General features: G+C 36.8%; 2 protein-coding genes across 5 annotated transcripts in view; one reads left to right on the top strand and one right to left on the bottom strand.

Annotated features, from left to right (window-relative positions):
- flnba (filamin B a) overlaps positions 1 to 18,410 on the top strand; it is a 750,037-nt gene that overhangs the window by 384,603 nt on the left and 347,024 nt on the right. The window lies entirely within an intron of this gene.
- iffo2b (intermediate filament family orphan 2b) overlaps positions 1 to 18,410 on the bottom strand; it is a 73,630-nt gene that overhangs the window by 15,975 nt on the left and 39,245 nt on the right. For 2 of the 4 annotated variants that reach the window (XM_021479908.3, XM_021479909.3), the window contains exons 2-4: positions 12,933 to 12,993; positions 7,403 to 7,498; positions 5,499 to 5,558 (exon numbers count right to left, since the gene is read on the bottom strand). In XM_021479908.3, coding sequence (XP_021335583.1) covers positions 5,499 to 5,558; positions 7,403 to 7,498; positions 12,933 to 12,993 — 217 coding nt within the window. The remainder of the gene's footprint in view (positions 1 to 5,498; positions 5,559 to 7,402; positions 7,499 to 12,932; positions 12,994 to 18,410) is intronic. The other 2 variants (XM_021479910.3, XM_009306298.5) reach the window with 1 other exon arrangement.

Here is an 18,410-nt window from a genome sequence, read left to right as displayed (position 1 = left end):
AGTTATATCTGTGTCTAGCACAGCAGAATCGAGAGGGCGGCGTACACGACACTACCCTCACCACCTGCGCCCTCAGTTATATCCACGTCTAGGGCGGCAGAATAGAGAGGGTGGCGTCCGCGACACTACCCTTACAATTGGCGCCCTCAGTTATATCTGCGTCTAGGACAGCAGAATAGAGAGGGTGGCGTCCGCGACACTACCCTCACCACTGGCGCCCTCAGTTATATCCGCATCTAGGGTGGCGTCCGCGACAGCTCCCTCGACACCCCCCCGCTTTCACTTTAGGTTTGAGGGCGGCGTGGCCATCCTTTGCCTAGAGCGGCAGTACAGCTTGCTCCGGCCCTGCCAACAGCATATTATAAGCCTGTAAAATAAACTATTAAAAGTGCTGATGATTGTGGTAGTAAGTGTTGTATTGTCGTCTTTCAGGTTGTATCTCAGCTTTACCGTCCTTTTTAAATAAATAAATAAAAAACAAAGCAGCTGCTTGCCATCATGACAGCTATGAGAATCAATGGACGTTGCTGGGCGCTGCTGTTGCAATGGAACGATCTATTGAGTGTCGCCTCTTGGTCATTCTAAGCTCTTTGCTTCAACTGTATTTCTGCACAAACAACAACTTTATGATTCTGAATAAACAACAGTAGCACCTGCAATTTCATTCTGTGTTGCAAAAGTTAAGGTTTTAGTCATACTTTGTCTTCAAACCTAGAATATGACCATTAGAAAAAATTGAAATAGTCAATTTATTTCACTTTCATGCCTCTATGTACACATACTGTGGGTTACGTACACACTGCAATGCTTGATATAGGTTATGTTCGTACAGTGTTAGATTCAACAGCCTTATTTCTTAACTAAATTTGACCGTTTACTTTGTGTATGAGCAAATAATACAATTTCTGCCTGAACTATTCGTATTAATGACCTCATAAATGTATAAAAGATAAATCCAGCAAGTTACTCTGTCAAAATGTAAAATGTTGATAATTGTAAAATTATTTCACTATTTTTAATATAAATGTAAGCTTCATTCATTTATTCATTTTCATTTGGCTTAGTCCCTGATTTATCAGGGGTCGCCACAGCGGAATGATCCACCAACTATTCCAGCATATGTATTATGCAGCGGATGAACTTCCAGCAGCAACCCTGTTCTGGGAAACACCCATACACACTCATTAACACACACTTATACACTACGGCCAATTTAGTTTATTCAGTTCCCCTATAGCGCATGTGTTTGGACTGTGGGGGAAACTGGAGCACCCGGAGGAAACCCACACCAAAATGGGAAGAACAGGCAAACTCCACACAGGAATGCCAACTGACCCAGCTGGGACTCAAATGTGTATGTGTGTTCATACACATCTGCAGTTGACGTCAGAACAGCAGAAACTAATTACTAATTCACAAATGTCACTGCAGAGCTAGTGTTTGAATGATTCTCTAGCGTAATGTCTAAAGTGATGACAAAACAGCTGATTTACAGTAGCTCACGTTTTAAGATTATAAGGCTGAACGGCATGAAATTCCATCAGTCCACAGAGATTTGCCAGTATTTCTCTGTTGCAATCAGGAGATCACAATAATTAACCCTGATGAAGCCAAAGCAAAGAAAACACTACCAGATTACTGTGGTATATAAAAAGCACTACACAAAAGAGAGAGATCGACTTTTATAAAACATCAGTTTTATAACGATTTGATCAGCTGTAGCTTCAAATTACGCTGAGTTTTTCTGCTCTAAGGACTTATTATGCAGTCTCTGTTGCCATCTTGTGGATGGATAGCATCAACCGTCTTTGCTCGGCTCAGTATGACAGGCAATCTCCAAATTCATTCATTCATTCATTTTCTTGTTGGCTTAGTCCCTTTATAAATCCGGGGTCGCCACAGCGGAATGAACCGCCAACTTAACCAGCATATTTAAGCGCAGCGTATAACCCTATATCCACTGCCCTATCCACATATAGGCACTATCCTTATAAATAAACCGCATAGCTGCAATCTAAACAACTACATTCTTGCCTCAAAGGTACATTTTGTTGTCCAACAGCTGCAATATTTGTCAAACTGAAGTGGGCAGAGTAATACTAAAGACTATAGAATACCTTAAAGGGATTTGGTAATACAGAAGGGTGAAGAGACTGTATGAATGCTGTTATTGCATGGCTATCAGCCAATCAGATTCGAGAACCAGACAGAACTGTTGTATAAAATATAATAAACGATTTATTAAAATGGAATGAATGTAATAAATGCAATTCATCTTTTCAAAACAAAAGTACTTCTGTTTATTTAAGTAAAAAATACATTTGAGTTGAAATAGTTGAAAAAATGATGACTTTAAAAAAAAGAAAAAAGATTTTCAAGTTTTTGTCCAATAAACAAAAGAAATAAAGCAAGTAAATACAAATGTCATAACTTTTGGGTGGACGTAAAAAACCAAACCGAGTGTGAACAGTGATAATTATCATACAGTGTATTTATCTGCAGTGTGTATGTGACCCAGAAACACTCTTCAAACACACCTGATCGCTGCCAATCACTGTAATCACATGCGGAACATGAATTATAAGCTACAGACGAGGACAGGAACACACCAGTCATAAATCAGTGTCATTGCACACAAATGCAAGAGCAACGAGTTAGTCTTGTGGTCAATCCACAGGCACGCAACAAACTTCAGCTCCTTTCACCCAAAGGCCTGATGGGAAACAACTGCTCTGACTCATTTATTCTGTTTAATCAATGCGGTACACTGTGTGTTTTCAATACAAAACAGCAAATATTTAGGGAGGATTATTTCCACCAGATAATAAAGAAATGTCTGTGGCCAGTGTTGGGGGTGACGTGAATTATGTAATAATATTACTTTTCTAAGTAACATATAAAGTAACGCATTACTTAATAAAGTAATAATAATTGAGTTACTTGCAAGTTATTTTTAATTTTAATTCAGATAAACGTTAAATCACACACTCAATGAGAGAATGTGTGCATTATTTCAACACATGGAAGAAAAGGAAAAGAGGATTATAGTCTTAATGTGTGATTTTACTTCACTAATAAGACAAAACAAAGGTCCTTTAAAGAGCCCCTCAAATGAGTTTTTAAAAACTACCATCTATGCAGAGTATAACAGCTCTAAATGAATGAAAACATCCAGAAAATCTGAAAGTGCACCCTACTGCACTCTACTGAGTCGACTCAGAGTCATATGAATTATTCATCCTTTGTTCAGATCTTCTGCTTGCACGTGTAAACGTCAATACAGGATATTGCCAATGTCCTATAAACTGCCGGATCGGGTAAAACGTGAACGAGCCTTTCCCTTCAGATACTGGCGGAGTGCGAGGTTACTATCACTGAGAGATGGACAGACATGCGGCTGTGGGGAATAAAGGGTTAAAGTTGGTTTTCACAACAACACCACAGCATAGCCAAACATGCTGTATTTGTTCTGTCATTTTTCTGACGATTGATACAATAACCTACGCTGCAGCGCAGGATCGCCGGCCATTTGTTATTAAAGGAAGGAGTAGCAAAGACTACTCATGTATGGGACTTTGTCAGTAACTGTTACAGTTTCTCCTTCCTCCAGATCCTGTATCTCTCAGGTTAAAACTGTGTGAGCTATTTCACATATTGCATCCAAAACTATGTTGAAAATGCGGCACATGCTTCTTCCTTTACGGATTTAAATTAGTTTTGTGCTTGCGATCTGCTGCTGTTTGTGGCTAGGGCCACCATCGGCTGTTCCTCACACGTGCGCCGCGGCCAATTTTTTTTTAATTATTCAACTTTTGCCAGTGTGTGGATTAATACTGAATGGGTGTCGTTGTTATTACTTGGGGTTAGGATTAAGAGTAGAGTAATATGCTGGTGTTTAACTGCATTGATTTAATGCACTCCTGCATTAGGCTCACACATACAGTTGAAAACAGAAGTTTACATACACTCTAAAAAAAGGAACATAAGCATTTTAAAAAAATGTCTGATGGTAACTCATACTAACCGTTTACTATTTTAGGTCTGTTAGGATTACCTAATTCATTTTCATTTGCTAAATGCCAGAATAATGAGAGAATCTTTTTAGAGAATTTTTTATTAGTTTCAAGACAGTCAAAAGTTTACACACATTTCCTTGCTATCTTTTTAGCTTTGCTTTTAAACTGTATAACTTTGGTCAGATGTTTTAGGTATCCTTCCACAAGCTTCTCACAATAGTATGAAGGAATTTTGGCCCATTCCTCCTGACAGAACTGCTGTAACTGAGTCATATTTGTAGGCTGTGTTGCTCGCACAAGCTTTTTCAACACTGCCCATAAATTTTCTATAGGATTGAGATCAGGGCTTTGTGATGGCCACTCCAAAACATTCACTCTGTTGTCCTTAAAGCACATTTTAACTACTTTGGGAGTATGCCCAGGGTCATGGTCTGTTTGGAAGACCCATTTGTGGTCAAGTTTTAATTTCCTGGCTAATGTCTTGAGATGTTGCTTCAGTATTTCTCCATAATGTTCTGTCTTCATGATGCCATCTATGCTGTGAAGTGGACCAGTCCCTCCTGCAGCAAAACAGCCCCACAACATGATGCTGCCGCCCCCATACTTCACAGTAGGGTTGGTGTTCCTAGGCTTGTAAGCTTTCCTCTTTGTCCTCCAAATGTAACACTGGTCATTATGGCCAAACAGTTCAATCTTAGCTCCATCAGACCACAGGACATGTCTCCAAACATGAGTCTTTTCCCAGTGTAATTTAGCCAATTGTAATCTGGCTTTTTTGTTGATTCTGGCTTGTTGAAACCGGAGCACCTGGAGGAAACCCACGCGAACGCAGGGAGAACATGCAAACTCCACACAGAAATGCCAACTGACTCAGCCGAGGCTCGAACCAGCGACTTTCTTGCTGTGAGTTGACAGCACTAACTACTGCGCCACTGCGTCGCGCTATTAAGCATAACAAACAAATTTTATACAGTTTATACAGTTTATGTAAACTTCTGGCTTCAACTGTATACTCTGTGCTACTTCATAACCGTGGTGGGTGTTTCTCTTTGTCTCGTGCTGAACCCAGTTGACCAATCACAAGAGACTGGGTCATTGGACAGATTAGCCTCACACAAAGGAGGGGTTTTGGGAACAAATTAATCTCTGAACGAATCATATGGGAGTCACTGGGATAATTAAGTAAAAATAAATGCAGATTATAAAACAATGAAATTGTTTTTTGACCTTGCACGCATATCAGCATGTTGTTGGAGACCCCTAAAACCAAAATATGACCTTTTTTAATGCAAAATAGGGGCTCTTTAAGATGACTTTAATCTTTATATACGGCATGTATAGCTCTGGGGTCAGGAAATTATACATACTGTAAGCTTCTGTTGAAAGCTTGTGGGCATAAAATGAATCAAGGCAATTGTTTTCCTTCATTAAACTCCTCATGGCTGAGTTTTTACAGATGTCATGTCTTGCATTCTCTCTTACTTTCAGGTCCAGGATTTTCCTCTGGTTTTCTACAGCTTTATTGCGGCGTCTCCCGCCAGCCTTTATAATAAACACCATTACAGTTCAGTTCTTAATTCTCCAAAACTATGTATATCTTTAAAATGCTTTTAAAATGCTTTACTCGTTTATTCAGCTGCTGCAAATCGAGGATGTGTTCTAGTGAGGTATTGCATTTATGACAAATTCTGCATCCAAAAACTATCCTAAACTTTTTTAAGTGTATATTAGTAAATTTTGGATCGTCATAAATGGGAGTAAATGGTTCTGTTGCTTAGTTATGTGCCCTCCCAATCGTCTTGTGACATCATCCACATGTCTTTCATATTTAATTTCTGGCCAGATTAGAGCTGGAACAGCAGGTTAACCGTTAAGCATATTTAGTATTGTAGTCCTTAATCGCAATGATTGCAGTTTTATTACTTTTTTTGCATATTACTGTCTTTGATAAAATAAAATCCATCAATTAATGTTTTTTAACTAAACTGTTTTATTTATATACCTTTATTTACTTATGTTTTATTTGTTTTATTTGTTCATTTGATCATTTATTTATTTTATTTATTTATTGTTTGTTTTATTTATTTGTTTTATTTATATATTTTTTCTTTATTTGTTTTATTTATTAATTAAATAAAATAATTTATTTGTTTGCTTTATTTATTTGTTTTTTTTATTTATTTTTTATTTGTTTTATTTATTTAATTTTTAAAAATTCTTGTTTTAATTATTTATTTATTTGTTTTATTTATTTATTGTTTGTTTGTTTGTGTTTTTTTATTTATTAATTTTTTTATTTTATTTATTTGCTTGTTTTATTTATTTGTTTCTTTTATTCATTTATGTATTTGTTTTTTATTATTTATTTATTGTTTTATGTTTTATTTATTTATTTATTTTTATTATTTGCTTGTTTATTTATTTATTTGTTTTATTTATTTGAATCTTTTATTTATTTATGTATTTGTTTTATTATTTATTTATTTTATTTGTTTTATATAAATAATAAATAAAATTTATCAATGTATTTTATTTTAATTGTTAAAATGTTTCTTATTTTCATACTTTTATTAATTAATTAATTTATTAGTTTTATTTAGTTAATTTATTAATTTGTTTGCTTTATATAAATAATAAAAACATACATTAATATATATTTATTTTTAATTTTATTTAGTGTATTTAAGTGTTTATTTGTTTATTTATTAGTTTTATTTATTTATTTATTTATTATTATTTTTTTCATCAGTTATAAAACATTACTGTAAATTTATATTGGACAAATGAGAAAAAGAATCTTTATAATTATTGTATTTCTCATTCATTTACTATAGTTTAAATTATTATTATTATTATTATTATTATTTGAATTCTGTTGTATCGAGTGCTCTTTTTATTTAAATTATTTTATTTTTGGTGTGCACAGACGGCAATCTAGCTACTCAGATTAAGGAAATCCAACTAAATGATTTTGGCCACAAAAGTCCTTTAAGATGCTTTAGGGTTAACCTGCTTTCATGCAGAGAAATCTCCTCAAGTGTTTGCGTAAATATGCATTGAGAAGTTAATGACAAAATGCATCTTTATAAAACTATTCAGACATTATTCAACGTGTGTGAATTGGGAGACTTGGCATCAGTTTGTTGGCATCCTGCAAAATTCAGCAGATTTACTTCTGCATTAACTAATAAAAACTAATTGAAAAGCTGAGATCTTTATCCAGCATCATAAAAACATCAGACTGTGTTTTACTTGGACTGAAAGCTCATTCTTGTGTAATGATCTGATGATGCGATAAGGAAACAAAACTCTTATGATCTTATGCAACAGGTAAGAAATGAAATGAGATTTTAGTGTGTGATATTTTAGGCTGTAGAAATACTCACATCACTCATGAGGCTCTTGAAAACCACCAGTTCAGCTTTCAGACGTTCAACCTTCTCGTTCAGCTCATCCTGAATGGCTTCGGATTGATTTACATTCTAAACACACAAGACAACAATATAAGAATATAATGGATAGTGCGTTTGTGGTGATATTTTGCTAATACGCTGTAAAAAAATATCTGTAATTGAACAGTTTCTGTATTTTGTGATGTTTTTAGTGAATTTATGGTTGTGAATTTTGCATTATGGGATGTTGATCTCTGCTTTGTTGACTTTTGATGATGAAAATTCAACTCTACAGTTTAGCAAAGTGACTTTTAAGGGCATTTTATAGACAATATAGCACTTAAAACTATTAAAAATGTTCATAAAAGTCACTTTTTGCAACTTTCAAAGGTTAAAAGTTGTCGGAAGAAAGATTAAGGTCCCATAATGTGATTCAAAAACATTAATAAACGAGGGAAAAAATTAAATAACAACACGAATCACAAAATATGCTCACCAATGCTTTTTCTATTTGATCAAAATGAGCAGAAATATTTTTTCAATATTTCTATAATCCAATAAATGATTATACTATGTGTACCTGGTGTTATATTGTCATTTAAATTAATTTATATTGTTATTCATTTCACTCAAAACTATAGTAAAGGTGAGGACTGGACACATATGCTAACATATTTGAAAATGTAGTTTATTCCTGTAACTTAAACCTGAATTTTAGGCATCATTACTGCAGTCTTCTGTGTTTTATAATCATTTTATCATAATGATTTGATGCTCAAGGGCAGCACGGTGGTACTTAGCACTGTCACCTCACAGCAAGAAGGTCTCTGGTTCAAGTTCTGACAGGGTCAGTTGGCATTTCTGTGTGGAGTTTGCATGTTCTCCCCGTGTTTGTGTGGATTTCCTCCGGTTGCTCTGGTTTTCCCCACAGTCCAAACACATGTGGTACAGGAGAGTTGATTAAGCTAAATTGGTCGTAGTGTGTGTGAATGTGAGAGTGTATGGGTGTTTCCCAGTACTGGGTTGCAGCTGGAGGGGCATCCGCTGTGTAAAACATATGCTGGATAAGTTGGCAGTTCATTTTGCTGTGGCGACCCCTGATGAATAAAGGGACTAAGCCGAAGGAAAATGAATGAATGAATAATTTGATGCTCAAGAAACATTGTAATTTTGTTTGTGGTGAAAATGTAACTATTCAAATCTGGGATTGTTTTCACGTTCACTCATTAATGAGAAGTTGCTGATAAAATATGATGTAGTTGGAAAATACTGCTTTTACTTATAGTGTTTGTTGTTTTGGAATTTGAAAGCTGCATATATTTAAATAAATAATTATGAGGGTTAAAAAAAATCTAAATGATTTCAAAATTTAATTTAAATAAAATATCCATTTAACAAGTAATCTGTTATTAAATATGCAATGCACCTATAAATGTATTTATTTATTTATTTTTTTTTTATTTTTTTTTATTTACTTTATATATTGGCGAGGCAGTGGCGCAGTAGGTAGTGCTGTCGCCTCACAGCAAGAAGGTCGCTGGTTCGAGCCTCGGCTGGGTCAGTAGGTGTTTCTGTGTGGATTTCCCCCATGTGCTCCGGTTTCCCCCACAGTCAAAAGACATGCGGTACAGGTGAATTGGGTAGGCTAAATTGGCTGTGTAGTGTATGAGTGTGTATGGATGTTTTCCAGAGATGGGTTGCAGATGGAAGGGCATGCGCTGCGTAAAACTTATGCTGGATAAGTTGGCGGTTCATTCCGCTGTGGCGACCCCTGATTAATAAAGGGACTAAGCTAAAAAGAAAATGAATGAATATATTGTTTATGGGGCGACACGGTGGCTCAGTGGTTTGCACTGTCATCTTCAGCAAGAAGGTCGCTGGTTCGAGCCTCGGCTGGCTCAGTTGGTGTTTCTCTGTAGAGTTTGCATGTTTTCTCTGTGTTCGCGTGGGTTTCCTCTGGGTGCTCCGGTTTCCCCCACAGTCCAAAGACATGCGGTACAGGTGAATTTGGTAGGCTAAATTGTCCGTTGTGTATGAGTGTGAATGAGAGTATATGGATGTTTTCCAGAGATGGGTTGCGGCTGGAAGGGCATCTGCTGCGTCAAAACGTGCTGGATAAGTTGGTGGGTCATTCCGCTGTGGCGACCCCAGATTAATAAAGGGACTAAGCCGAAAAGAATACGAATTAATAAATATATATATCACCCGGAGGAAACCTAAGCGAACACAGTGAGAACATGCAAACTCCACACAGAAACGCTGTAGGGATTTTTAACAGTTTGACCCAAAGAATGACCAGTCTGGTAGATGAAGAAGAGCCGGAGTCAGAGATTTAAATAAATAAATCAAGTTTAAAATATTTAATAAAAAATTATGAGAAACAAGATGATGAGAAAAGAATAAACGTTGGTCCATGATGAGACGGATTGGAAAGCAGAAATCCGAATCCTTCAACGCCAACTGACCTAATATATAAATATCTATTTTAATATGTTAGTTTATTCATTTATTTAATAATTTTTTTTAAAAATACATGTATATTTCAATATGTATTTATTATGTAAAACCAGACTTTTATCTTTGGATAGCATTAATTAATGCTCACCACTGCTATTCATTTAAATCCTATATTAAACATGCACTATTTTTCTTTAAATAATCCTCACAGAACAGCATCAAATCAACAACCTATTGTTAATGCATAGCTTTGATCCTGCATTACAGATCTCGAGTTTATTAGTAAAGCCTAGACAGATATTTAAAACTCCATAAACGCATGAACAATATGAACATAATCTTCTTTCTTAATAAAGGCTAGGCAGATTATAAAATGCCATAAACACATGAACATAAACATGAAACCCTCTTGAGTCTAATGAAATCCCCACAGCGGCCGGAGGGGAAATTGGTTGGACTGGAGGCTGAATTTAAAGAGCAGCTTGTGTCCGTGTTGGAGATCTCAGGGGACGCTGGTTTTGCTGAGCCGTAATCCAGCACAAACACAGAAGCAGGAGTTATTGATTGTGCCGCTGCATCAGCAGAGGACGAGACTCACACCTGCAGCGTTTCAGAGATCTTCCAACACAGCGTTTACAGCCCTGACCCACTAATACTGGAGCTCACTCTCTCTCCCACACACACACACACACACACACACACACACACACACAGCGGTTTATATCTGCTCCGACTGCATGTCTGCACAGTTACTCATCATGTATTTTAGCATGATGTTATGAATACTCACAGAGTTAAAAGCAGAATGCATTGATTTTATTTACATGGCCCTGTTGCTATGTGGTTGCTAGGATGTTGATCACTATTCTAAATGTAACAATTACATCATTTAGCTACATTAATGGCTGCATGTGTAACAAGATATATTTAAAGGGGAGCTATTATGCCCTTTTTTATTAGAGGTAAAATAAGTCTGATGTTCCTAGACTGTGTGTAGGTGAAGTTTCAGCTCAAAATACCACACAGATAATGCTTTATACCTCTGTGAAACTGACCCTTTTAGACTTTGATCCTAATTGTGCCATGTTGGTGACTGTCACTTTAAATTCAAATAAGATTGTGCTCTTTTCAGAAAAGGGCGGAGCTACAAACACATGTGCCTCAGTGAGATCTTTCCTAGTGGGCGGGGCTTTCCACCTCTAATGACATGTACAAAGGGAGAATGTTGTGATTTACAGTGGTTTCGTTTCTGTCAGCTTTGTGTTTTTGACTGTTTGGCGCCATCTTGTGACCGAATAATGCGCTGGTTAGTGTATACTCCATCAGCTGTTTTTGTTCAGCTTTCATTTAATTCAAGTTTTAATAAATTATTACAGCTCAGAACAATGTTTTGTGTCAACTAGCTGTGTAATAAGCAGGATAGGGGGCAGCACGGTGGCGCAGGGGGTAGCGCTTTTGCCTCACAGCCAGAAGGTCACGGGTTTGAGCCTCGGCTGGGTCAGTTAGCATTTCTGTGTGGAGTTTGCATGTTCTCCCCGTATTCCCGTGGGCTTCCTTCGGGTGCTCTGGTTTCTCCCACAATGTGAAGTTTATTTATAAACAAATTTCGAGAGGATCACGTGCTTATGATTGTTCACAGCTGTTCCAACTTTAGCTAATTACTGAATATCCTATCAGACGATCCTTAACTCACTATAAATAACCAGACTTTTCTCATCTCAATATCTTCGTCTTGAAGAAACCCCCCCACCCAACCCTACTTTCCCTCCTTTCAAACGGCGTCACGGTGGCCAGCTATTAGCGCTGTTGCCTCACAGCAAGAATGCCCCTGGTTTAATTCCTTTCCAAACCAGACGGCATTTCTGTGCGGAGTTTGCTCGTTCTCCCCGTGGTCGCGTGGGTTTTCCCCGGGTCCTCTGGTTTCCTGCCACAGTTCAAAAACAAGCACTCTAAAGAATTAATCCACATACTTTAGCTAAACTCTGAGTACACCTTTCAGCATCCATATCTGACACTTAGCTACAACAAGCAAGAGGGGGAGTCATCGACATCTACCTGAGCTCAAACTTCCCTCTCGCCTTGCAACGGGAGGATCTTATAAGCTCAGGGCTCTCTCCCGGGATAGCACGCCAAACTAGCTTTATTATCAATCATCAGCTAAATGTGAACTCTTGAAATGTGTGTGAATGAGACTGTATGGGTGTTTCCCAGTGATGGGTTGCGGCTGGAAGGGCATTCGCTGCTTAAAACATATGCTGGGTATGTTGGTGGTTCATTCCGCTGTGGCATCCCCAGATTAATAAAGGGACTGAGCCAAAAAGAAAAAAAAAAATGAAAGAATAAATAAGCAGGTTAAAGTACATCCAGGAGGTTGTTTTCACAGAATAGAGCCCTTCGCTCTTATTCAACTGTGCTCTGCTTTGCTTCAGGCTACTGATCAACCTATCAGGCTTTATTCTGTGATAACAACCTGCTGGATGTACTTTATTTCTAACTTACAGTAATAAATGGAGCCTCATAGTGTTATGAATAGGAATTCATTCATTTATTTTCCTTCGGCTTAGTCCCTTTATTCATTAGTGGTCACCACAGCGGAATGAACTGCCAACTTATCCAGCATATGTTTTATGCAGCTGATGCCCTTCTAGCTGCAACCCAGTACTGGGAAACACCCATACACTCTCATTCACACACACTCATACACTACGGCCAATTTTGTTTACCCAATTTCCTTATAGCGCATATGTTTGGACTGTGGGGGAAACCGGAGCACCCGGAGGAAACACAAGCCAACCTGGGGAGAACATGCAAACTCCACACAGGAATGCCAACTGACCCAGCCGGGAATCAAACCAGCCACCTTCTTGCTGTGAGACGACAGTGCTAACCACTGAGCCACGGTGTCACCCTGAATAGGAATTAGTTAGTAAAAATATGATGACGTCTGCTCACTTGATGATCTGATAAGGTTTTAGGCTCATAAAGTGAGCACCACACATCATCGAAAGCCCAAATGTGATTAATATCGCAGTGTGAATGTCTAGACATGTGGTGCAGATGAGCAAACCTCCTGCAGCGACTGCACCATCACCTCCATCTGCTCTCTTCTGGACAGCTCCTCCTCCCATCTGAAACACACACACACACACACGTTTGGGTTACATATTTTATGTGGAAGTGAGCGCTTTTCTGCAATAGTTTTACGGCTTTCGATTCAATAGTCTAACGGGGGAAACTAATAGGAAATAGGAAATTACAAATAACACAAAATGGTCAAACTACTTGTTGCACAAACAATGATACATTTAAAAAAATCTAAATTAGCAGCATAACAAGCTTTTTTAACGCTTAAAAGTCAAAGGAAGAGAATGAGAACGGAAGTCTCGAGCCAATGTTTTATAACATTAACAAATAAGGTCAATAATTGAGGGATTTTTTGGTCCTCACAACATGATTAATACCAGAACCACACACACACACACACACACACACACACACACACACACACACACACACACACACACACACACACACACACACACACACACAAACACACAAAATGGTTTACATGTTTATGGGCACTCTCTATACACTGCAAAAATGCTTTTCTTACTTAGATATTTGTCTGGTTTCTAGTCCAAATATCTAAAAATTCCTAAATCAAGAAGCATTTTCTAGACAAGCAAAACATCTTGTCTTGTTTTGAGAAATAATATGCCAATATTAAGTGACTTTTTCCCTAAAACAAGCAAAATAATCTGCCAATGGGGTAAGCAAATTAATCTTACGTTTAAAAAAAAACAAGATTAATTTGCTTACCCCATTGGCAGATTATTTTGCTTGTTTTAAGGAAAAACTCACTTAATATTGGCATATTATTTCTCAAAACAAGACAATATGTTTTGCTTGTCTAGATAATGCTTCTTGATATAGAAAATTTTAGATATTTAGACTAGAAACAAGACAAAATATCTTAGCAAGAAAAGCATTTTTTGCAGTGTTTGTCCTGTACACTGTAAAAAAACAATATGACAAAAAATCATGATGACGAATGTTTTTAGGTTACTTTAACTCATTTAAATACATTAATCAGGCTTCAACTGCATTTTTGAAGTTATATACAAAGTTTAATCAGGCTGATTGGTGTAAGTTGAGATGACTAGAAAAGTCAAGTTGATTCAACTAAAACATAAAGGCTATATTCTACACCTCTACCCCTAAACATCCCTCACAGAAAACATTCTGCAGCTTTAAATTCAATTCAACTCAATTCAATTCAACTGTTTATTGTCATGTGCACAGTAAGGAAACACATTTTCCTGTACAATGAGATTCTTACTTTGCCGTCCACAGTGAAGTCATACAACACAAATACACATATATACACAGGAGTGACTGAAGTATGATTATAAAATGTAAGTATATAAATATCTATGAACGTAAACAATATATAAAACTGATTTAAGTTATGAAACAGATGTAAACAATGTACAGTGGTTCTTAAATTGTGCTTATTATGCAAAAAGTGCCTAGTGCAACTGGCTTATGTGCAAAAAATTGTGCAAACTGGGATGGAGAATGTAGTGTTGTACTGAGCAGAAAAAGAGACTGTTATGTGCATTGGTTATATGTTTAGAAGTCTGATAGCTGATGGGAAGAAAGAGTTCTTGAGTCTGGCAGTCCTGCATCTCACACTCCTATACCTCCGCCCTGAGGGTAGGAGTGTGAATAATCTATGTTGTGGGTGAATGGGGTCTTTCAGGATTGAGGCAGTTCTCTTGTGGACTCTGTGATGGTAGATAGTCTGCAGAGAAGGCAGTGGGGACCTGATGATCTTCTCTGCAGTCCTCACCACTCACTGCAGACGTTTGCGGTCCTTTACAGCAGGGGTTCCCAAACTTTTCAGCCCGCGACCCCCAAAATAACAATGCCAGTGACTCGCGACCCCCAATATCCTCTAAGGTGATTATAAATACAGAAACCTTGCATGCAATGACGCAGACACACCAATTAAACTTGTATCAGTGCTTAAAATGTGCCAGAAAGTATAAGCTGATGTTATAAAATCAAAATGCATCTGACGGTATTGCTGCCTTTAATATAATGTAATTACCCCAGGGGTCGCAATCCAATAGAACTAGTAACTATAAGCTACTATAGTAACTATACAGTATATAGTAACTATAAACGACTATTTTTATTTTCAGTATAGTTATGGATAAAATATGTTAATTCTTATGGTTTAATAAAAATAAATCGAATTTTGGAAATCACCAGGCGACCCCCCCTTCATTGCCCCGCGACCCCTTGGGGGGTCCCGACCCCCACTTTGGGAACCACTGCTTTACAGTAGTGTTGCCATACCATACAGTAATTAAATGTTCAAAATACTTCATTCTGTGTGATTAATCAGCTGTTTAAGATCCTCATGGGGACCAAAAAAAAGTCCCCACAACATCAAATGTATTACTATTAACCTCATATTAAACTTATTGTGGAAGTCAGCTCTCTTCTGTAATTGTTTACTTCCGACTGAATTGTGTTTGTGGGGAAATGGCCAGGAATCAGGAATAATAAACGGCAACAAATGGTCAAATTACACTTAAAATTATTTTTTATTTTGCTTGTTTAAACTACTTATTTAAAATGAGCTAAAACAACACAATTCTTGAGATTTCATTGGGAAAATTTATATTTTTTATTTTCAATCAACATAAATTTGTTAAAAGTGTTAAGTTAACTTAATCAATTTGTGTTGGGACAGCATGGATGAATTGTGTGGAACCCTGCATTTTTAACAGTGTACTTGCTGTACAAACAAGTGGTTTTATGACTAGACATGGAAAAATCTAAATAATATAATAACAAAATACCAATTTGCAACATTAATAAGCAGCATAACAAGCTTTTTCATCTTTATAAATCAATGGAAGTGAATGAGAACGGAAGTCTCGAGCCAATAATGATATATATAATAACATGAAGGAATAAGGTCAATACTTGAGGGGTCATTTGGTCCCCACAACATGATTATTACCAGGACCACACACACACACACACACACACACACACTCATGAGTCATCTGATCTCATGAAAACAGCAAAACACCATTACTTTATATCTTGACAACTTTCCTGTTGTGGCAACAGCCTCAATACTTAAATCCTAATGGATTAACCACATATTAAAGTTCCTATATCTCATTTTTTGAAGCTTTATGAGCTCAAACCACAAAATCAGATAATTTATAACAAGGTCTGACATCTGCTGAAAAAACTAATTCACATTACATAACCAGCATTACATAAAACAAACGCAATAAATGTAATAACTTTAAGATTAACCATTCTAATTGGATGCGTTATTATGTGGTAAAATAAAATAACAATGGTGATTGTTAAATTGGAGATGAGTTATCATTGAATCATACGTTTTTTTATGTTACTTTCGGATCAAACGTCTCAAATTGGTGTCTGCATTAAAGTAAATTTACAAAAGTGATTCATCATTATGTACCAAGAAGTGAAGTGATATCATTATTTATATTTATATAAAATTAACTAATATACTAATACAAATACATGTGTGGCCGGCATGGTGGCTCTGTGGTTAGCACTGTCTGTTACCTCACAGCAAGAAGGTTGATGGTTCGAGTCCCGGCTGAGCCATTTTTTGTGTGGAGTTTGAATTGCCAGTAGTTTATATGTGTGAATGTGAGTGTGCATGGGTGCATGGGTTGCGGATGAAAGGGCATCTGCTGTGTAAAACAAACTGGATAAGTTGGCGGTTCATTACACTGTGGTGACCCCTAATAAATAAAGGGAATAAGCTGAAAGAATATGAATGAAATACATGTGTATGTGTTTATATCCACTATATCGATTGTTTTGTCTAGAACTCTACAAAATTTTAAATATAAATGTAGTCAATTAGACAATTAAAAAAATAATAAAATACCAAAAATGGTGGATTTTTTTTCTTCATTTTTATATTTGCTTTAGACAACCAATGTTTTACATTTAGAAGAGCGGATCAAGAATAACCCAAATCACACACACACACACACACACACACACACACAAAATATTTATCATTCGTACAAGTTGTCTTTTTCTGGAGAAAAAAAAGATCTAAATGAAAAATAAGCACTAAACGAAAATTTAAATTTTTTTGAAGAAATGTCATCAGACCTTTATAAAAAAAATATTAACATTTTACCCAAATTTATACCTAATAAATGCAGTAAAGTCAATGGGCCCTATCATACACCCGGCGCAATGTGGCGCAAGGCGCGACGCAATTTTTGTATGCTTGTTGCAGCTTGGCGCAAGAGTTGTTTTGACGTTTTGCAGCATGCTGTTTAAATAGCAAATGCATTTGTGCTCATATGTGCGCCCATAGGCGTTCTGTACACAATACAGTTTCAGTTAGTTCTAGTTTTTGAAAAACTCTTTATTTGTTTTTATTTTTATTTCAGTTAATAAACAATTATTTTACATTTTAGTTTTCGTTTTTTCGATCGTTTTCGTTAACTATAATAACCTTGCTGAAAATGAGGTAAGTAAAAAAATATTGCTTCAGTCGGCACAATAGCCTAGTGGTTAGCACGCCGACATATGGTGTAATAGCACTTCAGGGCGTCGCGAGTTCAAATCCTGGCTTGTTGACATTTCCCTACCCCCTCTCTCTCTCTCTCCCAATTCACTTCCTGTCTCAATACTGTCCTATCTAATAATAAAGGCCAAAAATAAATCTTTAAAAAATATATATATATATTGCTTCAAAGCAAAAACTAGCTTATTTTGTTTGTTTTGTGTCCCCCATTGGCAGATTATTTTGCTTGTTTTAGGGAAAAAAACTCACTTAATTTTGAAATAATACTTCTTCTCTTGCTTCTTGTTACAATTTTTTAGGTATTTAGACTAAAAACAAGACAAAAACTAAAAAATTTTGCAGTGCAGTACTTACATTTAATCATTTAGCAGACACTTTATACAGTATATTACACAGTATCTCCATTTCATTCAGTATTACTGAGTGACAGCATGCAAGTGTTTGATATATTGTTGAGACTCAGTGAACTCTGTCTTTATATGAGAGTCATTGATCGCCGTGCTCAGGAATCCTCCAGTAAAGCCTCCACTGTGCTCCTGCTGGCGTCTGTAGTCTGTGTGCTCACCCGAAGGTGTCTGTGTCTGCAACATGATCCTGCGCTTAGACTCACAGCGGAAAAGCGGAAGCTCCACACAGAAGGGTTACACATACAGCTGAGGGCTAAATTATTAGCCCTCCTGTGCAATATGCATGCATTCATTTTCCTTCAGCTTAGTCTCTATTTCAGAGGTTGCCACAGCGGAATGAACCGCCAACTATTCCAGCATACGTTTTACACAGTTAAACAGCAACCCAGTATTGGGAAACACCCATACACACACACTCATACTCTACGGCCAATTTAGTTCATCAATTCACCTGTAGCGCATGAGTTTGGTCACAGAAATGACAACTGACCCAGCTGTGACTCAAACTAGCGACCTTCTTGCT

Source organism: Danio rerio, chromosome 11 (genome assembly GCF_049306965.1).
Source record: "Danio rerio strain Tuebingen ecotype United States chromosome 11, GRCz12tu, whole genome shotgun sequence".
Classification (NCBI taxonomy): domain Eukaryota; kingdom Metazoa; phylum Chordata; class Actinopteri; order Cypriniformes; family Danionidae; genus Danio; species Danio rerio.
Note: the sequence above shows the minus strand (reverse complement) of the source record. Positions and strands in the feature narration are given on the sequence as shown.